Here is a 20,359-nt window from a genome sequence, read left to right as displayed (position 1 = left end):
ATGTTTCAGCAATTGGGGCTGAAATACAAGGCAGAATGGTCTGAGTGCTGTTTTTTTGTTTCTGTTACTTTGATAAGGAAAAGACAAAAAGAGAAAAAAAAAGACCACAGATAAACTGGAGGATTACCAATAGACGTTAAGTAGGACACAATGAATCAGTAGCTCTGCTGAGAATTTAATAAAGGTGCTGTTGTTCTGACACATATCAGGGGCAAAAGGTTAATCAGAGGCAAGAGCATACTAAAATTTAGGGGCAGGGAAAGATATTTAAACCTCCTGAAAAATATCAAAAGCTCACTTTTGAACTTTTTCACCCTGCTTCTTTGGCATCTTCATCTCCCTTGGAACCAACCAAGATATCCCGATCTCATTAAATGACTGTTTAACTTGATTTTCTTAGAAATGTATTCCATACAGCCATCATTCACCAAGTAAAGAAAACCTGTCATTTTTCTATATTGACTCAATTTCTTAGAGTACAGGTTGCTCTTGTGTGTCAGCTTTTGAACACCAGAAACAGTGTGTCAGTTTCACATTTAGAAACACCATTCTGGGATTTTGTAAATGTCCACAAAACTATGTCTGATATCACTCTCTAACAAATACTCTCTGAAGATTAGCCCCACAAAACCCCATTATATTGGTTCGCATTCCTCTTACTCCTTCCCACTAGTAAATTAACATACTATCATCCACACCAGCCCTTTGATTTTTTCTTCTAATTAAAGTAAATTCTAACACTAATGTAAATGCCCCATCCTCCCTCACCTCAAGTTGCATATGTGTCAACACCCTGCATTCTTGACTGTCTCTAGCCGTCTTCACCCCTAATGATTTCTTATGGTTTTCCCATTGAAAGTAATTAGCAGCATCAGAGCTCATTCCCTCCTTCCTGTTAGTAGACACATAGTACCTTTCCTCTCAGCCTGTTTGTCTGCAGGCAGGAGAGTTGTGGAGATAAGTATTCTCTGTTCTTTTCATAGCTCCTTGATGAGGGCATGTCATGTGCCTCCTTTCCCTCCAGGAGGAAAAGCCAGTGACTTCAAGAAGGCTTTATTAATCAGTTTTCAACTTTGGTGTCACAACTATTCACACCCTCAAACAAAGCATCTTCCACCTCTTTTTCTTTTATGTATCTGTACCCTTTACACTGCACCAACACTGCAAATGGGGATATTACCTATTTATTCTGTTCTCTCTGATCAGCCTCATATTTGAGCGGCATGTATTAAATGTTTCCCTGATTTTCTAATGGTCCCTTTTCTTGTCTTCTTTCAATTTAAAGAAAACTAGACATCTATAACTCCTTAATTTAGAACACATTTCAGTTGAGTTTTCAGTGCTTGAGGACAAGATGTTTTCCTCTGGTCAATTTTGAGATACAGTGGCAACTGAGTTCTTTCTAAGTGGTTTATATTCATTCTGGCTTCCACTGAAGTTTAGAGGTCAAATTTGGACAAGCTTTTACAGACATTCAGAACCATTCTGGACCATGTTTATCTCCTCTTTCTGAAGACCAACTCAAAGACACATGGAATTGGAATTGAAGCTGAATCAGGGGAAATTCAGATTGAACATTAGGAAATGGTTCTTTACCAAAAGGATGGTTGGGCACTGGAACAGGTTCCTGAGGGAAATGGTCACAGCACAAAGCCTATCAGAGTTCAAGGAGCATCTGGACAATGCCCTTCATCATATGGTTTAGTGTTAGGTGGTCCTGCAAGGAGCAAGGTGTTGCACTTGATGATCTGTAGCACTATATCTGATGAGAAACTTGTTTAAACATGTCTTAAAATGGCTCTTTGTGGTCCCTTTGCAAACACGTGTTTCTTCTTCCCAGCACCCCCCCACAGCAACTGTTATCTCCCATGCAGGAATGTCCTGGGAAAAGTGTCCTGAGGTGTCCCATTGGTTCTTTGTTTAACCCCTTCCTATTGGCTGTTGACCCTTTACCTGATGGTTTCTTTTGTGTGACCCTGAACTTGTGATTGGTTCCCCTTTGACCCTCCTAAAAGCCTTATAAACCCCTTCCCAACAATAAACTCTCTCTTGCCTCCTCCCCACGCCCGGTGTGCTGTCTCTGTGCCTGCCATGGAGCCACGTGGGTGGTGGGGGGAGGGGAGGGCACCTCTCCCCTCCAGGCTCGGGGCCTGAAAAACCCTGTCTCTGGAGTCCCCCTTCCCCGTCCACCAAGACGTCGGAAATGGTTCTTCAGACGGAGAAGGAACTAGAGCTGGGCTCCCCCACGTCGTGGATGGGGAAAGGGAAACCCAGAATGATCCTTATGAGTCTCTTTCAAGTCAAGATATTCTGTGATCCCTGACAAAGTACTTTCATAGGAGGAACAAATGTCAAAGTGGGAAAAAAAGGAGAAAACATATCCATACTGTATTATATACTTTACATACCTAGATTAAGCATAGAACAGACAGTTAAATTAGAAGCTTAAGTTGCAGTTAAAGGAAAAAGAAAACCATGCCCTGCAGGTACCAAAGGAAAAATGGGGTCTGACTCAGTTTGGTACTAATGTAACTAAAAGTATATAGTTTGAATAGCCCAAACAGGACATTAAAATGAAGTGAAGGTCACTGATTTTAGGGACAGAGAATCAGGGACAATTTTCTGTCATGTAGCATTCTCAGATTAAAACCAAATGTCATTCAGACATTTCAGCTACACACAGTTGTGAACAACCACAAGGAGAAATTCAGAATATATCATGGAGATAGTTAATATAAATGACCACTAATGACATTTTGGACACAAAATCTCATTCACCAGATCACCTGGAGCCAAACAGATACCTCTGTTGGGTTTTAAGATTCCTACTTATCATATCATCAGCCTGGATTACTTCAAGTCTTTCTATAGCTTTACTCCAGTTTTACATTTCACCTTTTACGGTAAAAGAAGTCACTAAGGCAAAGATTCTTGCTGTTAGGAGAACCTCCTAATATAGGAAAAATATTGTCCAGAGTTTTTATTTGCAACCTCTTCTAAGTCCTCAAGGGAAAGTTCAAAGAAGACCACAGTTCTCTCTAACCCTTTATGTTACACTAAATTCATTGCTAAAAAAACTTTGCATTTGATTAATCAGTTTAAGTTTATATATCGATTTTTTCCTTGTTATTTCGTTAAAAAAGGATATTCATAGCCTAGTTTTCTGGCACTTGTCTTGAGTCAGAGTGGGGGGGGGGAAAACCCACTGAAACTCAGTAAGTAATTTCTCTGTTTATTTTTTTCCGATAAAGAATGCATCCTCAGCTCTCTTCCAGACACTTTGTGCTGCTCTGACAATAGGAAGAGCCAGAATATCCTTGTAACTAGTTACTTGGCATCCCCATTCAAGAGAAGAAATTGCCCAGACTGGATGATGGATGCTTTTCCTACTCTAAACTGCACAGCAGTCACAGGTCAGACTACATGATCAAGATTTATGGTCTGATAACTGTCCCACTCCTAATTATCCAGATGACCATGGATAAGACTGTGGGATGGCCAGTGTCTTCTTCACCTTGGCCTTTGCTGATATGGTCTCCCAAGCCTCTACGTCTAGGGACAGAGTTCAAGGAAGAAAGGAGGAACTGGGAGATGAGGATTTCTAACATCTCTTGAGAAATCTTGTCCCCCATGGGTGCACAGGACCTGAAAGGAAAATCCAAAGGTACTAAGCAAGCTGGATGATACCTCAGGACAGCTACTGTCTAACATCTTGGACAGGTGATGACTACAGAAAGGCAAATGTGGTACCCATTCCCTAGAAACAGAAAGGAAGGGTGATCTGGTGAACTACAAGCCAGTTATCCTCTTCTCAGTCCCTGGGAAATTCATGCAGTGAATTAAACCTCTTGGAAATTTCTTTCAGGCACATGAAGTTGGTGGTTGTGGCAAGTAGCAGAGATCATGTGTTTATCAAGAGTAAAACAGAGAGCAGTGGATGTAATTTACTTCAATTTTAGTAACAGTTTCAACAGATTCTGCCATGGTATTTTCATATTCAGGCATCAGGTCTGGGTGGGGAGATAGCTACATGAGTAAAAAATTGTTGGGTGGTCAGGTTTAAAGGCTGGTGATTAAAGGTTTCTGTTGTATCTGAAAGCCAGGTAGGGGTGGCACTTTCCACTTTCCACTTGTCTTCTTATGTCCTTCCCAAATAAAGTAACAACCACATCACAATAACTCCACCCCAAACCTAACTAGGTGCCTACCAAGCATGAAACTTACAGTGGGGGAATAACAGCATTGCAAAAAAGAATTGAAATATTTAGCTGAATACGCAAAGTGAAAAAATTTAGCTGCTCATGAAAGCTGAAAGAAAACTGCTTCATCTTGGATAGCCTGCATGATGCTGGCTGAGCCTATCGTGAATGTTTCCTCTGCACCACTCAAAAACTAAGCCCTCCTGCGGCATTTTGCACCATTTTCTAGACCACCCACTCAGACAAGGATACACAAACCACATGTGCTAGGAATGTCTGCCCTGCACTGAAAGCAGTATCAGCATTACAACCATATTATTCCTTGCAGCCAGGCTTCTAATAGAACTTACATATATTTTCAATATCTTTGATTCTCTCATGGTTTCTATGTAGTCACTTTACTGGCCATTAGATGCTTAAGGATTTAAAAGGGAAACATAACCAGCATTATCAGAGTAGAAATATTTTTAGCAAATACTTCCTTTTCTTTTTTCCCTCCCCTAAAGAGATAGGTTTTATTTCTAGGTCTTACTTAAAACACGTAACTGACATCTTCACAAACCCACTATTTCCTCAATAGGACTCAGACCTTGCATTCTGTCTCCCTGTGAGCAATGATAAAAGGTAATAATTTATTTCTTACTGTGAAGGGTAAAGTTTACTAACAGAAAACTCAGCTTTACAGCATCAGTTCTCTGAAGGAACATACAAAATTCATAACCCATTTGATGGAAGATTCAGGATACAGTTATTTCCAGTCAGAATTATACTGAATGATGATAAAAATACATCCCCTGCTGCATTCACAGGCCTACATTTGACTTTGCTCAAACTTCCAGACTGGAAAAATTAAAAGTAAATGAAAAATGCAAGATTATCACTGTGCAGTACAATCAATCTGGCTGAGATAAAACATAGAATGTAAGTCAGATGCAACACAAACAAAATGTGAAACAGACATTAGCAACTCAAACAATAAAACAGCTTAGAGTTTTGTATGATGCTGCAATCTCAATCTCCCTCTCTCTCTAGTCAGCAACAACTGCACCAGATTTTACAGTAGCGAACAAAAGCAGCTGTATTACAACATCTTTTCTTCACACTTTTTTTCTGTCATTCTTCCCCCACAGGCTTTGTTCTCACTGTGGTAATTCTTCTATTTCCTGTCTAGTCAGTGGCACTTCTTGCTGGTCAGTCATACGCAAGGCCCTTACATGATTGTGTTTTGATGTTAGTTTATCTGCCCAGACACAGAGCCAGCCTTGTAAATGCCATTGGTTTAGCAGCATTAATGTCCTGATTAACTCCCAAGCATGCACAAATGCACTGCAGATATATGTGTTTTAGTCCTTGTTATCTGTTGGTAACCCTTTTATGCCCAGAAGTAAAGCTTCTTCCAGTAGTGTATAGAGTAGCTTCCTGGTGTACACTACATTCCACTGTACGCTGTTTAACAATTAAGAAAACCATTGAGGCCCACAGAAACACAGCCTCACACTTGTTAAACTCTGGAACATGTCTTGTACTGCTTATTTTTGCAGTTTCTGCTAGCTCCTACTGTGGCTGAAAATCTGATAAAATTTTCATCTTAATGCTCAATTTCTGCAAATCATGGACTAATGAGCAAACACGAAACAGACTCTATAGACTGAAACAAGAGTTTGCTAAAAGATAGCTTGTCATTAAACTACAAGTGGTAAAAGATGGGATATGGTGTGTACGAACAAAGATGGTATGAGGTGAATCCTACCATCAGAGCAATGTCTGGAGTAGGATAATGCATACAACAACTGAATGGGGCAATTTTCACTTCAAACAATTCTACAGTTTTCCCATCAATTTTGCAAACTAAGTAAAGAGTCTTGAAATCAACAGATCATTCAAAAGGCCCAAAACACTGGACCAGCTTCTAAGAAAGGAAGATGTTACCAAGTAAGGACCAAGGACTCAAAGCAGATTGTGAAAGTACTTTATTTCACTGTGAGAATGGGAAAGAAAAACAATGGGCCAGGCAAAACCCAAGAACTTGTGATTTCCTTCCCAGAGACTAAAAGAAACTTCAATAGAAATATACTGGGCTCTCCAAATGCATTGTGCTCTGTGTACTTTGTTTCTGAATTGAAAGCACAGACTTTTCCTAAAAAGACCAAACCAATGAAGAGAGAGAAATGATCAACTGCTTCCTACGGTCCAAAGGCTAAAGACTGAGCATGGGTTTACTTTTACCTTGGAAGACTCTCTTCACTTCAGTGAATACCTCTTCCTCCTTTCTTGCTCTTTCTCTTTAGCATGGACTAAGATGGCCTTCAAATCTAAACAATACTGAAATTTTTGTAAAGCCTCTCAGCAGATTCAGATTTCTAAAAAATACCAAAAATTAAACCTTGCCTACCAATTGGACATTCACTTTCTGACGTGTAAAGTTACTTGTGAGATGAAAACTGTCTTTGCTACTGGATACAACTACTGCTCTAGTAACAGTGACTCACTTATGCTGAAAATTACTTTAGATATTGGAAGTTACTGCTAACCTCTACCTGGTCACTGCAATGAGTTAATCTAAATTCTCTCATATAACTGTTTTAAATAGCTTGATGTTAAGTAAAACTCCAAAATGTTTGCCAAAACACTTTAACCCATCCCAAAGATCAGTGCTCTTAGACATTAAAGTCTGAAAAGTATCTTCTGTTTTTTTCTTTAAGAGAAATATGAATGTCAGAAATTAAGTGAACATGGATTTATTTTGTTTCTGTATACACAATTAGATGAAAGCAGTAAACTTTTAAATTTAGATCAAAACTTTGTAGTTCTATTTCTATCAGAATTTTGTGAAAAAGTCAGTACACAGACAGACACCTGCAGTCTATTTTATTCTCTCCCAATGAATTAGAAAACTTAAGAGTTTAAGTACAATCCACAGTTTGCATGAAATTCAGCACTGATTTGATACTGTAGTTGCTGTCTTCTCCCTTTTATGCCTATTCTCCCAGTTTCTCTTTTCTTCCACCCCTGTTCGCAGTGTATAATAAAGCTTATCTGATATTTAAAGGATAAAATGATTCATTTCACCATTTCTAAAAAAACAGTGCAATAGTCGTACTAGAAGTATCCCCTTCTGAAACTCAATGAGTCTTTACCACAAGACTTAGTTAGAAAAGTCAAAATGGACAAATTTCTATATACATCTGGTATAACTAAAAGACAGGAAAGTTGAACACACATTGGTAGACCAAAGATTTTTAAGGTTGCTTTTAGATTTCCAAACATTTTCATATAAAACAATCAATAAAAATTGAAGTTTATCCCCTTCACATGCACCCCTATTCCCTTCCCCATTATCACCAGCCTTCTGTCAATAGTAATGTTAACATTATACTCCCATTCCTTCACCCCTCCCCAATTGCACATTAAGACACGGACTTAAAAGAACAACATAACGTTTCAAGTATGCTTCATGCCAATCATCAATAAGAGTCATAACATTACTGAAAAAGTACACTTATTCTTTGGAAGCCTAAGAAGGACTTCCTGCGGAGTGTGATCAAACAACACCTTAAATAAGAAAAAAGCCCCCCAGCCAATACATATCGTGCCCTTTCAAAAAGAGTAAAGTGTAAAATTTTCTTTGGACTTAAAGAAACAGTATTAAGATTTACTATCTGAATAAGAAATAACCCCAATAGTTTTTCAGTGCTGCACAAACTGTGCACATGAAACAGTAAGTCATAAAGCTACTACTGTTTAGCTCTACACATAGAGACTACATGTGGCATATAAGCATACACGACATACTGGCCTGTCCAGTAATGAGATACATTTTTTAGGCTGGTAAACTTGAATAAACCTTTGCATCCAGAAGTATTTTTTAATTCATTCCTCTTTTCTTTTAGGAATTTGCATTTCTAATAGAATGGTGATGATTCCATCAAGAAACCATCAGCAATATGAGAGCATGAAGCATTGATGTGAAACTGAGTACACATCCTCTCATTTGATCACGCATGAACAAAGATCCTGATTTTAAGAAATAATAGATGCTATGAAAGAATACTCATTTTTATAGACAAGAAGTTCTTCTGGAAACACAAGCAAGTTATTGAACAGATACCAAAATCTGGGAAGTGTAAAAAGCATATATGCGCGCGCGTGTGTGTATATATATACACATACATATACAGGTGCAGTATATATGTATATATAAACACACACATACAGATAATTTCATAGATGTATTTATTCCAACATGTAACTGTATAACAACATATTTATTTTAAAATAAAAGGTTTTAATTTAGCAGTTTTAGAAACCAAACAAAACCAGAAAAAAATCCCCAAAACAAACTAAGCAGACCATATAATATATGGGCAAACAAAAATGTTACACAAAGAGTTTTATGGTAGAAGTGAGTCACACACTGGCAGCAGAAGAGTGTTGAAATTCATAGTAATAAATAGCTCCAAATTAAGAATTTTCTACAACATCTTCTTTAAGGACAGGACCAGTATATTCTTTTATGATGATCCTGCAGAACACCTTCACTCTAATATATATCTGATTTTGTAACATTACAACAGATACAAGAATGTAGACTGCAAAAGTTGCCAGATTCATGACAGTATACATAACATTTTTTGTTAAAAATCCTATTGGTTTATTCACTGAGGCTAGATGGCAAGTCATATGATACTATTTGGTGCATTTTTTTACCATGGTCAAGATTAATAAGTGGACAGAATGAAGGAGCTGTGGTCCCACTTGCTCTGGTCCAACTCACTGTGGCAGACAGGAAACAAAATATACAACCACTGTTTGGTCACTAAGTTTGTATCTTGTTTCCTGGAACTGCAGAGGTGGAATCAAGACCTGTAGCGTTTTAATTGATAGTGAAAGATAGCCAGAAGTGGCATTTTAACATGAATAAGGTTACTAGGCTTGTGAAAGTACTGCATCAAAAGAGCACACATAGGATCCCACTACTTGCAACATCTGGTAGTGTCACTCAATGACTCATGGACTTTAGGATACATGTATGCAGTAATAAATAGATCAGTTATGTAATAAGGCAGTGTGTTGAACATGCATTCATCTTGTGGACTTGAACACCACAGAGAGATATACATGATATCATACACATTCATTAAGAACAAGTATTTTTGTTTGTTTTTCTGTATTTGTTTTTCAAGGCTATCCAGGCAAACTCTTCCAGAGCATTTTCTTCTTGAGAAAGAGTGGTCCTCTAAGTCTGGTCACTTTTCCTCTCCCTTATCAAGAGATGATGACTGTCTTTAAGGAAAAATAAAAGCTGCAGAGGATTGCTTAATTTTTTTCCCTCTGTTTTGGTTGCATCATTCTACATATGTCATTTAAAGAGCAGTATTTTGATGCAGCCAGATGTTGAATCCTCAGGAGGTTCCAGACATTTCCAGGTAACTCTGTAGTTTACGGACTGTGGTTTTGTCCAGTGAACAAAGATCAAAGTCAAAGGTTGTATTTGTGATGTGAAAATGTCCAGTTTCTTCTATAAGATTTACTATCTGAAACAAAAGAAAAGATGCAGTTGAAAATTCCAGTTTTACATGCCTACTGAACATATTAACATGCCACCAAGTATCATGAAAGGCCTCAAATGAGCCCAATTGCCCCAATACTTGCACATTAAACCACTAACCCTTCCTTTCTAACACACACTATTGTCCAAACTACAGTATCTCAATTGGTTGGGTTTTTTTTAAATCATCATCGACCATAATGTCAAACATTTACTGTGTGCATAGCTGCTAAGCAGGTTACATTAGGAAATAATTGGCATGAGTCTTTCTGCAAGCAAGGGAAAGAAATAAATTCTTCCAGAGTCTACTCCATATCAAACAAAAAATACATTTAAGAGCTCTCACATGAACTGTTAGTTCATGTACTAGCAGTTATTTCTTGAGTAACAGACTTAAATGTAATTTTTTAGCTAGATCAATCCTGAAATGACTCCTAGCAATGGCATAACTTCACTTCTTCTTGTGACTATTTAATCTATAATCATAAGTTTCATTAGAACAGGAAACAGAAAAGCTGTTTGGAGTTCTTGAGAAGAATAGGGACTAAAACATCTCTCCTATAAGCAAAGGCTCACAGAGCTGCGACTCTTCAGTCTGGAGAAGAGAAGGCTAAGAGCAGATTTTGTCAGTGTGTACAAATACCTAAAGGGAGAGTGTAAAGAATACAGAGACAGGTTCTTTCCAGTGGTACACAGTGACAGGACCTGGGCCAGTGGACACCAACTGAAGCTCAGGAGGTTCCTTCTGAACAGGTGACACCTTTTTCCTGTGACGGTGACCAAGCACTGGTACAGGTTGCCCAGGGCAGTTGTGGGATCTCCATCCTTGGAGATATTCCAAAGTCATATGACATAGTCCTGGGTAGCTGGCTCTACACGTCCCTGTGACCTCCAGAGATCCCTTCTAACCTCAACCATTCTATGATTCTGTGAAATCAACAGTACATATCTAACTTGTGTCTTTCTCTAGTAACATTTTTAGTCTCTGAATTGTAGTCTACATTTTTAAAGAATCATCATACTCATACTGAATTGCTGTAAAAAGTAACTCCAGATATGTTAAACTCTAGGATGTCCACCTACCTAGGAAAAAAAATTAAGCATCTTGAAAAGCCAAAGCATTATTTGTCAGAGAGGACTATCACAGTGCCAACACACTGCAGCTATGAATGAGCCCAAGAGAGCAAATCAAAAGGCAGTCCATCCTGAAGTGGGCCTTGGGTAGTGTCATGGACTAACACAACATTGCTGCTCTTCTCAGTCTTTCCAACCATCCCTTGTGCAGTGTTCAGGTTAGACTCAATGTCCTGTTTGAAACCTTCAACTTGAAACCCATTTAGTTCTTGGGCTTCCACATATACCTCCACTGAAACACTACTACATTCCTTAATTGTTTTGAGCTTTGTTACTGTGACAGTAATTCCTTTTCCACAGCTGGAGGAGATACAGATGTATGCACGTTACGTTTTACAGAGCATACCTTAAAATGACAAATCTGGTAGGGTTACACTAACTTGACAAAGAACAATGAATTTAAACTAAATATTCTGTAATTTTCCACTCTGCATTTCATTATATAAATAGGTATTTTTTTTTCTCAGAGCACAAAAGTAAAGACTATGTTGATGATAAATAAAATAACTTCATGTGTATTGTCAGGCATGGAATGACATGGCCCAGGATAGATTAAACAGAACGGAAATAAGATAAACTAATAAAAGGAAAATGCCTATTACAGTAAAAATCTCCCTTTTCAACCATCTCCTATTTTTCCAAGTTGGAAAAATAAAAATAAAATGTTTAATTTGGTTTGCAGCTGTCCAAAATTCTGTGCTTATTAACACTCCATTTAAATCTGTGCCTCTTGTTTGCAATTTTTTTCCATATGGGAATTTTTAATCTAAAATGACCAGCTTTATTTGTCCACTTGTTGATTCCGAGATTCTTGTAACACTTTTCCACCTCCTACTGCTCTGCAATTGATGTCTGAGAAAAAAAAAATCAAATGAGACAGAATTGACTGTTAGCAGAAGAAAACTTTGATACGTATTGTCATTCTCATTTCTGGCACCTCTTGAGCCTCATCTAAGAGGGAAGCTAAGGTAAGGAGTCAATCCAACCTCCTTTTGTAAAGTTTGGAATCTAATCTCAGGCTTGGTCTCTGAATATCAACTGTGTGACAATTAAATGGCTGCACAAGAAGTCTACAGAAACTGAGGCCAGGAAGATGTAGCTATTTTGAATAATTCTGTCTAACACTTCCTTGTGTTACTGTGGAAGAATACCACCCCTCACAACCCCCACTGCAATATACCTGATTTTAGAAATACAGATTACACAAAAGTGCTAGCACATGTATTTTTAAGCTGCCCTGCATATTTTAAGAAATGGATAAGGACTTTTACTGATCAAGTTCTGCTTTGGGCTTTTAAGCTCTAGGTCAAGGGAAATATAAACATTTTAAACATATCCCTCATTCCAGCCCTCAAGAAATACAGTCACTATGTCTGGGCACCTGGTAAATTAGACCAAAGTGAACCCGAAAGGTTTTAATGGATGTACCAACATGTATCAAGATAAACCCAGAGAGCTCAATGAAAAACACTTGCCTGTGTGCCAGTCAATGAGGAATTCATGACTTACAGTATTAGCATATGCATCCTTGTGCTATTGAGAAATACTTCAAAAAGAATTAAAGGTTGAGACTAGTTGCTAGGAAGTCTGACAGTTCTAACATTAAAAACACAGCATTAAAATGTTTTATTTGGAGAGCTCAGGCTGCAAAGAACAAAAATATCTCATTTGTTACTGCTGTAGTAAGCTTTGCTTTTCTGCTGTAAATTACATCTCTGTTTACCTAATGTCTCTCCAGCTCAGTTTCATCATTATCCATCATAGTATAACTATTTATCAGCCTTTAAACAAGCAAATGAGTGTGTTTGTATAAGGAAGCCAAAGTGCAACTAATGACATAGTCATTTTTCAATTTATGGAGGGGTTTAGGCCATGTGATAGTTTCCAGACCTCCAAGCTGCCCCTGGCAGAAAATTCTCAGAAGATAGTTGCCATCTGAAGTTAAGCACCTTGTGGACATAAGCAATGTAATTTTCAGCCATGCTGTGTACTCTCAATTTCTTCCTTATGTCTGTGCTGCTTAGTGCACAGGGTTCCAGATTTTTCACGAGCTGAAGATATGACTTCTGATGCTTTAAAATAAGAGGCAAAGTCTTACCAAAAATATTGTTGCATTTCACAGGGTCACATTAACATTATCTGCACTGAAGTTGCAGTTAGGAACACAGCTTTAGTCAGTCAAATTTGAATATATTAGACATGCAGCATTAATATTTGATGGCAGACTCAATTATTCTATTAACTGAAAATCACAAAGTTAAAAAAAAGCCTAACCGCTATAAATTCCAATGTCTCTTTACAGTGAAAGAGGTGGGAGAGATCTTTATTTTTAAAATGTAACTTCAGACCAGTTTCTGTCTTGCCATGGTCCAATAGTCATATAGAAATTGCTCAGGTAATTTTCACAGGATTAATTTCTTGGTCAAATGTTCTTTTTCAGGTCTTCTCCCTCTCAGGCAATTCTTATATATCTGTAAGTAGTATTTTATATCAGAATTATTTTGCTATAATTCTAGGCACTTGTAGCACAGTATCACATCTCTCATTGCCTTCTCCCTTTCTCAGCTTCCTTTAACAAAGTGTCTCAAAGAAAAATGCCTCTCTTGGAAGAAAGCCACATTCTCAAACAGATCCATTTTTCTCATTTCCAATTTGGCTGCATTCCTGTGTGTTATCATGCCTATGGACTTAACAACTGAGATTGCAAAAAACAACAACAAAAAAAGCCCTTTTCATGTCCCACAGCATAAGTTTCAAAAGCCTGTGCTTTTTACATTATCAATGCCTTCATTGTTCTTTTGCAAGTCCTTTCTCTAAAAATTCCTTCAAAGTCTGTGGGTAGCAGACTTTGACATGTGCAAGAGACTACTACCTGCCCTAACATAAACTAGAGAGATGACAACCACCATTCAGTAACACACAACTCCACCACCACCACCTTTAACACTCTTGCAGCTGTCTACAATTTTCTGTTGCATATTTTTGCACTTGATCCCTCTTCTTATGCAGCAACCACCATCCCTTTCTGCAGTTTTGCCCCTTGCTCTCCTGATCTTTGTACTTCCTATAGTCTCTCCTTGACCTTTATACTTCCTGTAGTCTCTATATACTTGTATTTCTCAATCTAGAAGTTTCACATTCATTCCTAAAAACTTTTTCAGCTCTGTACCTTTTTAATTTCTGTGCACCCTGGAAGTATTTTACATTAACTACATAGCTGCAAAGCAGTAAGGACATTTAAGATGGGATGACAGTTAATTTGCAATGCAAAGAAGAACCGATTTTCTGCAAGTCCATTCAGTATTGTGAAGATATTTCTGTAAACTGATAAAATCATAGGAATTATTGAATTAAGGGATTAAAGGTTTTAAAACTAAGCTGTATTTTGTTTTATAGCAGCATAGGCCATTTGCTAGTGCGGACTGGCTAACAGATAACTGGTAACTTGGCTCTTCCACTCATTTCTGTAGGCCTCTGTAGCCATTATCAGCTGTTGCTACAGAACTGAACTACTGTTGCAACCTGCAGTCTGGTCATAAATCCAGCTTTACTGGGGCTGTATTGACAGCCTGCATATGCTCTAAACCAAGGGAAACAATCTGCAAGAACAACTTCCCCCAAGAAACAAGGCAATACCAATTCTACATGAAACTTTCTTAATCTGAGTAATAATATATAAGTAATCATAGACTACAGTATTAAAATTACTCACTCTTAATGCATTAAAATGCCTCACTCTTAATGCAAGTTTTGAGGCAGAGTTGGTGAAAGAATCCTTTATCCGGTTTGATAAATACTCTCAAGAAGAAAAAAAAAGGTCTATTTTAAAATGCCCAAGAATATACTGCTCTTTTTAATTTTCATCTTTTCCTTTAGCTGCTCCAGGCTTATCCTGTCCGAATTTTAAAAGCTCCAAGGATGGAGCACAGCCTCTCCAGGACTCTCTATTCCACTTTTAGACTTACCCAATGTGGGAAAAAAAAGGTTTCTTGATTGTTTTTATATTTGCTTTGCATAAAAGATTTTGCAGTTGATTTTCTTCTTCAAAGTTTCACATGAAGCTGACAAAGCAGCCCCAGTGAAAGCTTGGTTTATGGTTGGGCTGCACAGGCTGGGACAGTTGTTCAGTTCTGTACCGACAGCTGGTAATAGTGTAATACTAGCTACAGAGGCCTGCCAGAAGCAACGCCATTTTTAAGAATTATGAATAATGTGAAGTGGATCGAGTGTTGCAATTGCTACCTTTTAGCCTCATGCACAATAATTTCCCAATGTAGATAAACATTTGACTCTGCCACCGTTCTGAATGCATGCTTTGGTTCCCTTGGAAACTTGGGAGTCAACAGTAGATTAAATATGAAGGATAACCAATATGCATCACTGTGTGTTGTAACACAAAATATGACAAAGTTATTGGAATTCATCTTTAATTAAGAATATCCTTAACCAAGGTCTTCCTTTTCACTGACCTCTCAACAGTTTTCACATCTTTACTCACAATATTGAGCCTGAACTAATAAACAGATTAGTGGTGGGACTTGCAAAATACTGTTACCACACTCTGCTGAGAAATTTGACATGTGATTGCAATCATTTAGAAGTGGTAAAAATTTCCCTCTTTACAACATCTCCACAACTGGCACATAATTGTGCTAAACATAATAAAACCATCTGTGTTACAATTACATCTGCTTTGTTGACAGTGCTTATTCTTCACAATCTGTAATCCAATAGTACCTGACAACGGCACCCAAAACCAAGAATAGTTCTTACTATTGGATAACCTTTCAATACATTTTGAGCCTTTTAGGTTTCTACTTTTCATATTTTACTTGTTCCATGACTTCAGAAGATTCACTGAATATATTATGTCCTTCCTTAAAGTGGATTAGACTTTGAATTCCATGTTTTCTGCCTGACATATTAAAAACCACTTTAACAGTTTCTGAGAAAAGGCTGGTCATTTTCAGGAAAAAAGCAACAAGATTTTTACCAAGTCACAGCTGTATCCATTCTCCCATCCCGTTTTAATAATTATTAACACGGTATGCTAAGAAACATAACAATGAATTGGTGAAAAATTTAGCTCAGACAGGTATTTTCTTAAAATTGTTTCTTAGTGTGAATTTAAAGTATGCGTAAGCTTTTATGGATTATACAGGTTTGAAGGCTATTAAACCTGATAATAGAGTTTTAAATGAAGGCAAAAAAAATAGATGTGACTTTATCATTTCAATGAGCATGCCGTGATATCGCATGAGAGTGCTCCTCACCTGCTGCAGTACATGTCTCTCTCTCAATGTCATTAATCTTCTGTGGAGCTCTACCAGTTCATCGAGATATGCCTAGAAACAAATCCCCCCCATAAACAACTTGTTAAATAAGTCACAGCTATATATTTCACAAACTTCAGATGTCTTCAAAACCAGTACAAATGGAGATGTTATTTTCAATCTTAGAATGTCAGAATACCCTGAGTTGGACAGGACTCACAAGGATCATCGAGTCCAACTCCTGGCCCTGCACGGAACCATCTCCAAGAGTCACACCATGTGCCTGAGAGTATCATCCAAATGCCTCTTGAACTCTGTCAGGCTTGGTGCTGTGACCACTTCCCTAGGGAGCCTGTTCCAGTGTCCAACAACCCTCTGGGTGAAGAACCTTTTCCTAACATCCAATCTAAACTTCTCCTGAAACAGCTTCAGGTCACATTCCCTCGGATCCCGTCACTGGTCACCAGAGAAGAGATCAGTGCCTGCCCCTCTGCTTCCCCTCATAAGGAAGCTGTAGATTGAGATGGGGTCTCCCCTCAGCCTGTTCTCCAGGCTGAATAAGTCAAGTGACCTCAGCCACTCCTCATTTGGCTTCCCCTCAAAGCTCTTCACCATCTTCACTGCCCTCCTTTGGATGCTTTCTAATATCTTTAGATCCTTCTTGTATTGTGGCACCCAAAACTGCAAAAAGGACCTGAAGTAAGACCAAGCTCTTCTTTGAGCTGTATTTTCTTATTTAGAAGTCTGGCTTTCTCTAGCTTAATGCAACCCAAGTACAAGTTCTTGTGGTTTTTTCATAAAAAAACTGACAAAAATCAGATGGTCATTTACTGTAGAAGATAACATATATATATATATCTACTGCGCCAAAAGGCATCAAAAGACTGCAGATGCCAAAAGAGTATCTTTGAAATATCTCCCACCTTGTGATGTAAGAACAAAACCCAAATCACAATGAAATCCCTCGTTCTCTCTAAAGCTATGTAATTATTTCTTTTGTGTCAACAGGAAGATATAAGGGGAGAGGGATTAAGCAAGATTAATTAAATGGTAAATTCCACTGCTTCCTTAATGGAATGTCAAACACATCCCACCTCTCCACCCAATTATCAACTTTCTCATTCAGCCTGAGCCATCAAAAAACTTTTTTTTGCTTTTAAGGAGAAAGAGATATGGCATTCAACTTAAAAATTCTAAAAGCATATGGATCAGAGCACTAAAAATCTAGCTGCAGATACTGCAACTTTCATCTCTTGCATTGTGTTATCGCAAAGTCTCCACTAATACCAGTAAAATACAAACCTTCAGAGGAACTTGTCCACAGTGGGCAATTGTGTTATGTTCACTCACATAAAGACTTAGAGCTCTTGCCCACAGCCAGCTGACATGTTTTTAAACAAAACTGTCTTGCTCAGTGTTAAATTAACAGTTGCTTCATATCATTCTAGTTAACATGCTAAAACTGTTTTTGCCACTTCCTAATGCACAGCCTTCAGAAAGGATTCTGGAAAATACAGAGTTGTTTTTTTGTTTTTTCACAGTTGATTGATATATTGGCTAGGAATATGTCTGTGAATTCTCATCTACAAAAATTATCACTTCCTCTGTGAAGCACAGTACAAACTCATCGGGGAGAGTAGATAAAATAAATAATAGATAGTAGATTCCCAACTGGTGACATTTGCCAAACCACATGTACTGAAAAGAAGGAAAAAAAAATTCAAAATATGACAGAAGAAGAAAGAATTGTAGAAAAAAAATGGAGGGAAAGATCTGCACCTAAAAGAACACAAAGTCAAGATGTACTTAGGTTTTCATTCTCTAACAAAGATTGGTGTCTAGTAAATGCATTAGTATCATATTCTGAAGCAGTTTATTGTTATCTCTTATTTACCTTATCACAATCCCCATTCTTTATTTGTTTGTCAGGTTTGTTTTGCTTTATTGGACTTTTCATTTCTAAAATCTGGAAAAGAATGAAAATCCCGTAAAAATTAAATGCATTATTGGATACAATTACAAGTGGAAAATTCTGCTATTGGTTAATAATACAAACTCAAAACTGAGTTCTTCATTCTTTAATCCATATAACCTACTCATATTTTTCAGAATAAAAAGTAGCTTACAGTAGAAAATGATGAGCTGTTGGAACAAAGTGGCAGTGATATTGTTAATCCTTAAAAGAATTAATTTCATTAAGCCTTCCTTAATGAAATTAAGGAAGGCTTCCATTAATTTCACTTAAAGCCTTCCTAACACTTTTTTTTTTTATCCTTTTCATGCTGGTAGGATAAGAGTATTTTGCAGATACAAAATGATGCTGAGGGTCTTCCCAGTGCTTTTGAAATATCACATGAGCAGTGTATTTTTCCTGGTTTTTTCTCCAATGCTATCTCTTTTCTTTGACAATAGAGTTTGAAACAACCTTTGAAACGATCACATGAGTTGTAACTGAAAAAGAAAGTGATTGAGAGCAATTTCTTTTGCACTTACATAGTACCCTTCCTTCAATGCCATTCAAACCCATTTACTATCACACATACAAATCTAGAATGCTTCATTTGCTAGTGAACCACAGTCAAGAAGAGTATATCAATAAGCAGCAAGACACCATGCTTGATATGAAACTGTTAGGACTAAAGGCAGGAATATTTTGGGGGAAAAGAACTGTTGATTGTTCTTCCATTTTTTTCCACACAGAACACATTTTTTGAAGTTAAAAATAAAAAAAAACCATGTCATTCCTCACCTGGAATATAACTAGTTCTTCTGAAGAACATCAAAGAAAACTAAATAATCACAGATGATGGGAGATTATGTTTCACATTTCATTGTGAGACTAACATCACTAGCATGATTAACTCCAAATCCACACTAAACAGTCATAACACAGAATAAAACGCAGAATTAAAACAAGGAAATAAGCCTGTAAAAAACAAGTCTTCTACAAGCCTCATTGACAATTTTCCCAAGTCTCTCTCTCATTTCTACTTCCTTTGGTAAAAATGACTAAATTACATATATGCTTCCCGGGTGACCAGCATCATAAGAATTACAGCAGGCAGGCAGCTATTTCCCCATAGAGAGAGAGTGACTGCAGATCTGAGTTAATCTTACATAAAGAGTTATTTAGCCAAGAGTGATCAGAAATCAAAACATACATTTTTAAAGAAAAATCCCAGTTCTTCTATTCAACACCCCCCTGGGGTTATTGCTGTTTAGGCCAGTGAAAGAAACGTTTCTAAAAAAACCCCAGACCTCTAGTCATGAATCCAGTAACTTTTAGATGCTTTTATTGTTTTTAGTGGAAGAAAATTCTTGGTTTCAAATAGAACCCCAGCAAGAACACAGTATATTTGAAAAAGTTGCTTCCTTACAGTGCTCTAGATGTGTAGTTTGAAATCTAACATCTTAAGTACTCTTGTTTAGATGAGATACAGCACTAATCACATCTGAGGAAGCTTATACAAATACTAATTCTATCTTAGCTCTTTGGTTCTATGAATGAACTTAGTCAACAAAAACCTAATTTCATCAGTAAAAACCATCATCCTGGTAAGTAGCATTACACTATCAAGCAGAGGGTTAAGATGTGGCTAAAATGGTCCATACAATTTGAATTCTCACAATGACTCCCTAAATTTCTGATTTTCATCTTATTTACAAAATTCAGCCTAAGTATAGAAATGGAAGAAGGTATGTAACATTCAGTTTTGGCTGGCACACAGCTGTTGTTCAGTGTGTCTAAATGCACAGGTAGACCTTCTGTTATATCACCAAAAGGCAAAGGAACATGAAAGACATAACTGAGTGGGCTGCCAATATTGAGACTTATAATTACTTAACAATTACATTGCCTCTGTAGAAGTTAGTCTTCATTAAACAACAAGCCATAGATAAGTGTTTTATTTTTCTTGTGTTTATGAGCCCAGTACATGAAATATTCTTCATCCTTATAGTTAGCTTTTTATTTTACCCCAAAAGACTCTCTCAAAAACTTGTGACTTCTGTACAGATAACTTAGAAAAGTCTACAATGTTTCTGGTAGATAACAAGAATATTTTCTGGACACGGAATCACCTTCTTTCTTTGCACAAAGTACTTCCTAGGTTTTTTTTCTTTTTTTCTACAGTGTATTTAAACTTAAATAACATGAATAATAATATTTGGGTTTGCTCTATAGCTTGTATTGGAAATCTTAATAG

General features: G+C 37.3%; 1 protein-coding gene across 3 annotated transcripts in view; it reads right to left on the bottom strand.

Moving 5' to 3' along the window:
• Positions 1–6,152: 6,152 nt before the first annotated feature.
• Positions 6,153–20,359, bottom strand: part of MLLT3 (MLLT3 super elongation complex subunit) — a 122,564-nt gene continuing 108,357 nt past the window's right edge. For all 3 annotated transcript variants that reach the window (XM_027722379.2, XM_027722377.2, XM_027722380.2), the window contains 3 exons: positions 18,049–18,120; positions 16,155–16,226; positions 6,153–9,733 (listed from right to left, as the gene is read on the bottom strand). In XM_027722379.2, coding sequence (XP_027578180.1) covers positions 9,602–9,733; positions 16,155–16,226; positions 18,049–18,120 — 276 coding nt within the window. In that variant the 3' untranslated portion in view covers positions 6,153–9,601. The remainder of the gene's footprint in view (positions 9,734–16,154; positions 16,227–18,048; positions 18,121–20,359) is intronic.

The sequence above is a fragment of the Pipra filicauda genome, unplaced genomic scaffold (assembly GCF_003945595.2).
Source record: "Pipra filicauda isolate LSUMZ 115617 unplaced genomic scaffold, ASM394559v2 scaffold68_size4259465_pilon, whole genome shotgun sequence".
Taxonomy (NCBI): Eukaryota; Metazoa; Chordata; class Aves; order Passeriformes; family Pipridae; genus Pipra; species Pipra filicauda.
Note: the sequence above shows the minus strand (reverse complement) of the source record. Positions and strands in the feature narration are given on the sequence as shown.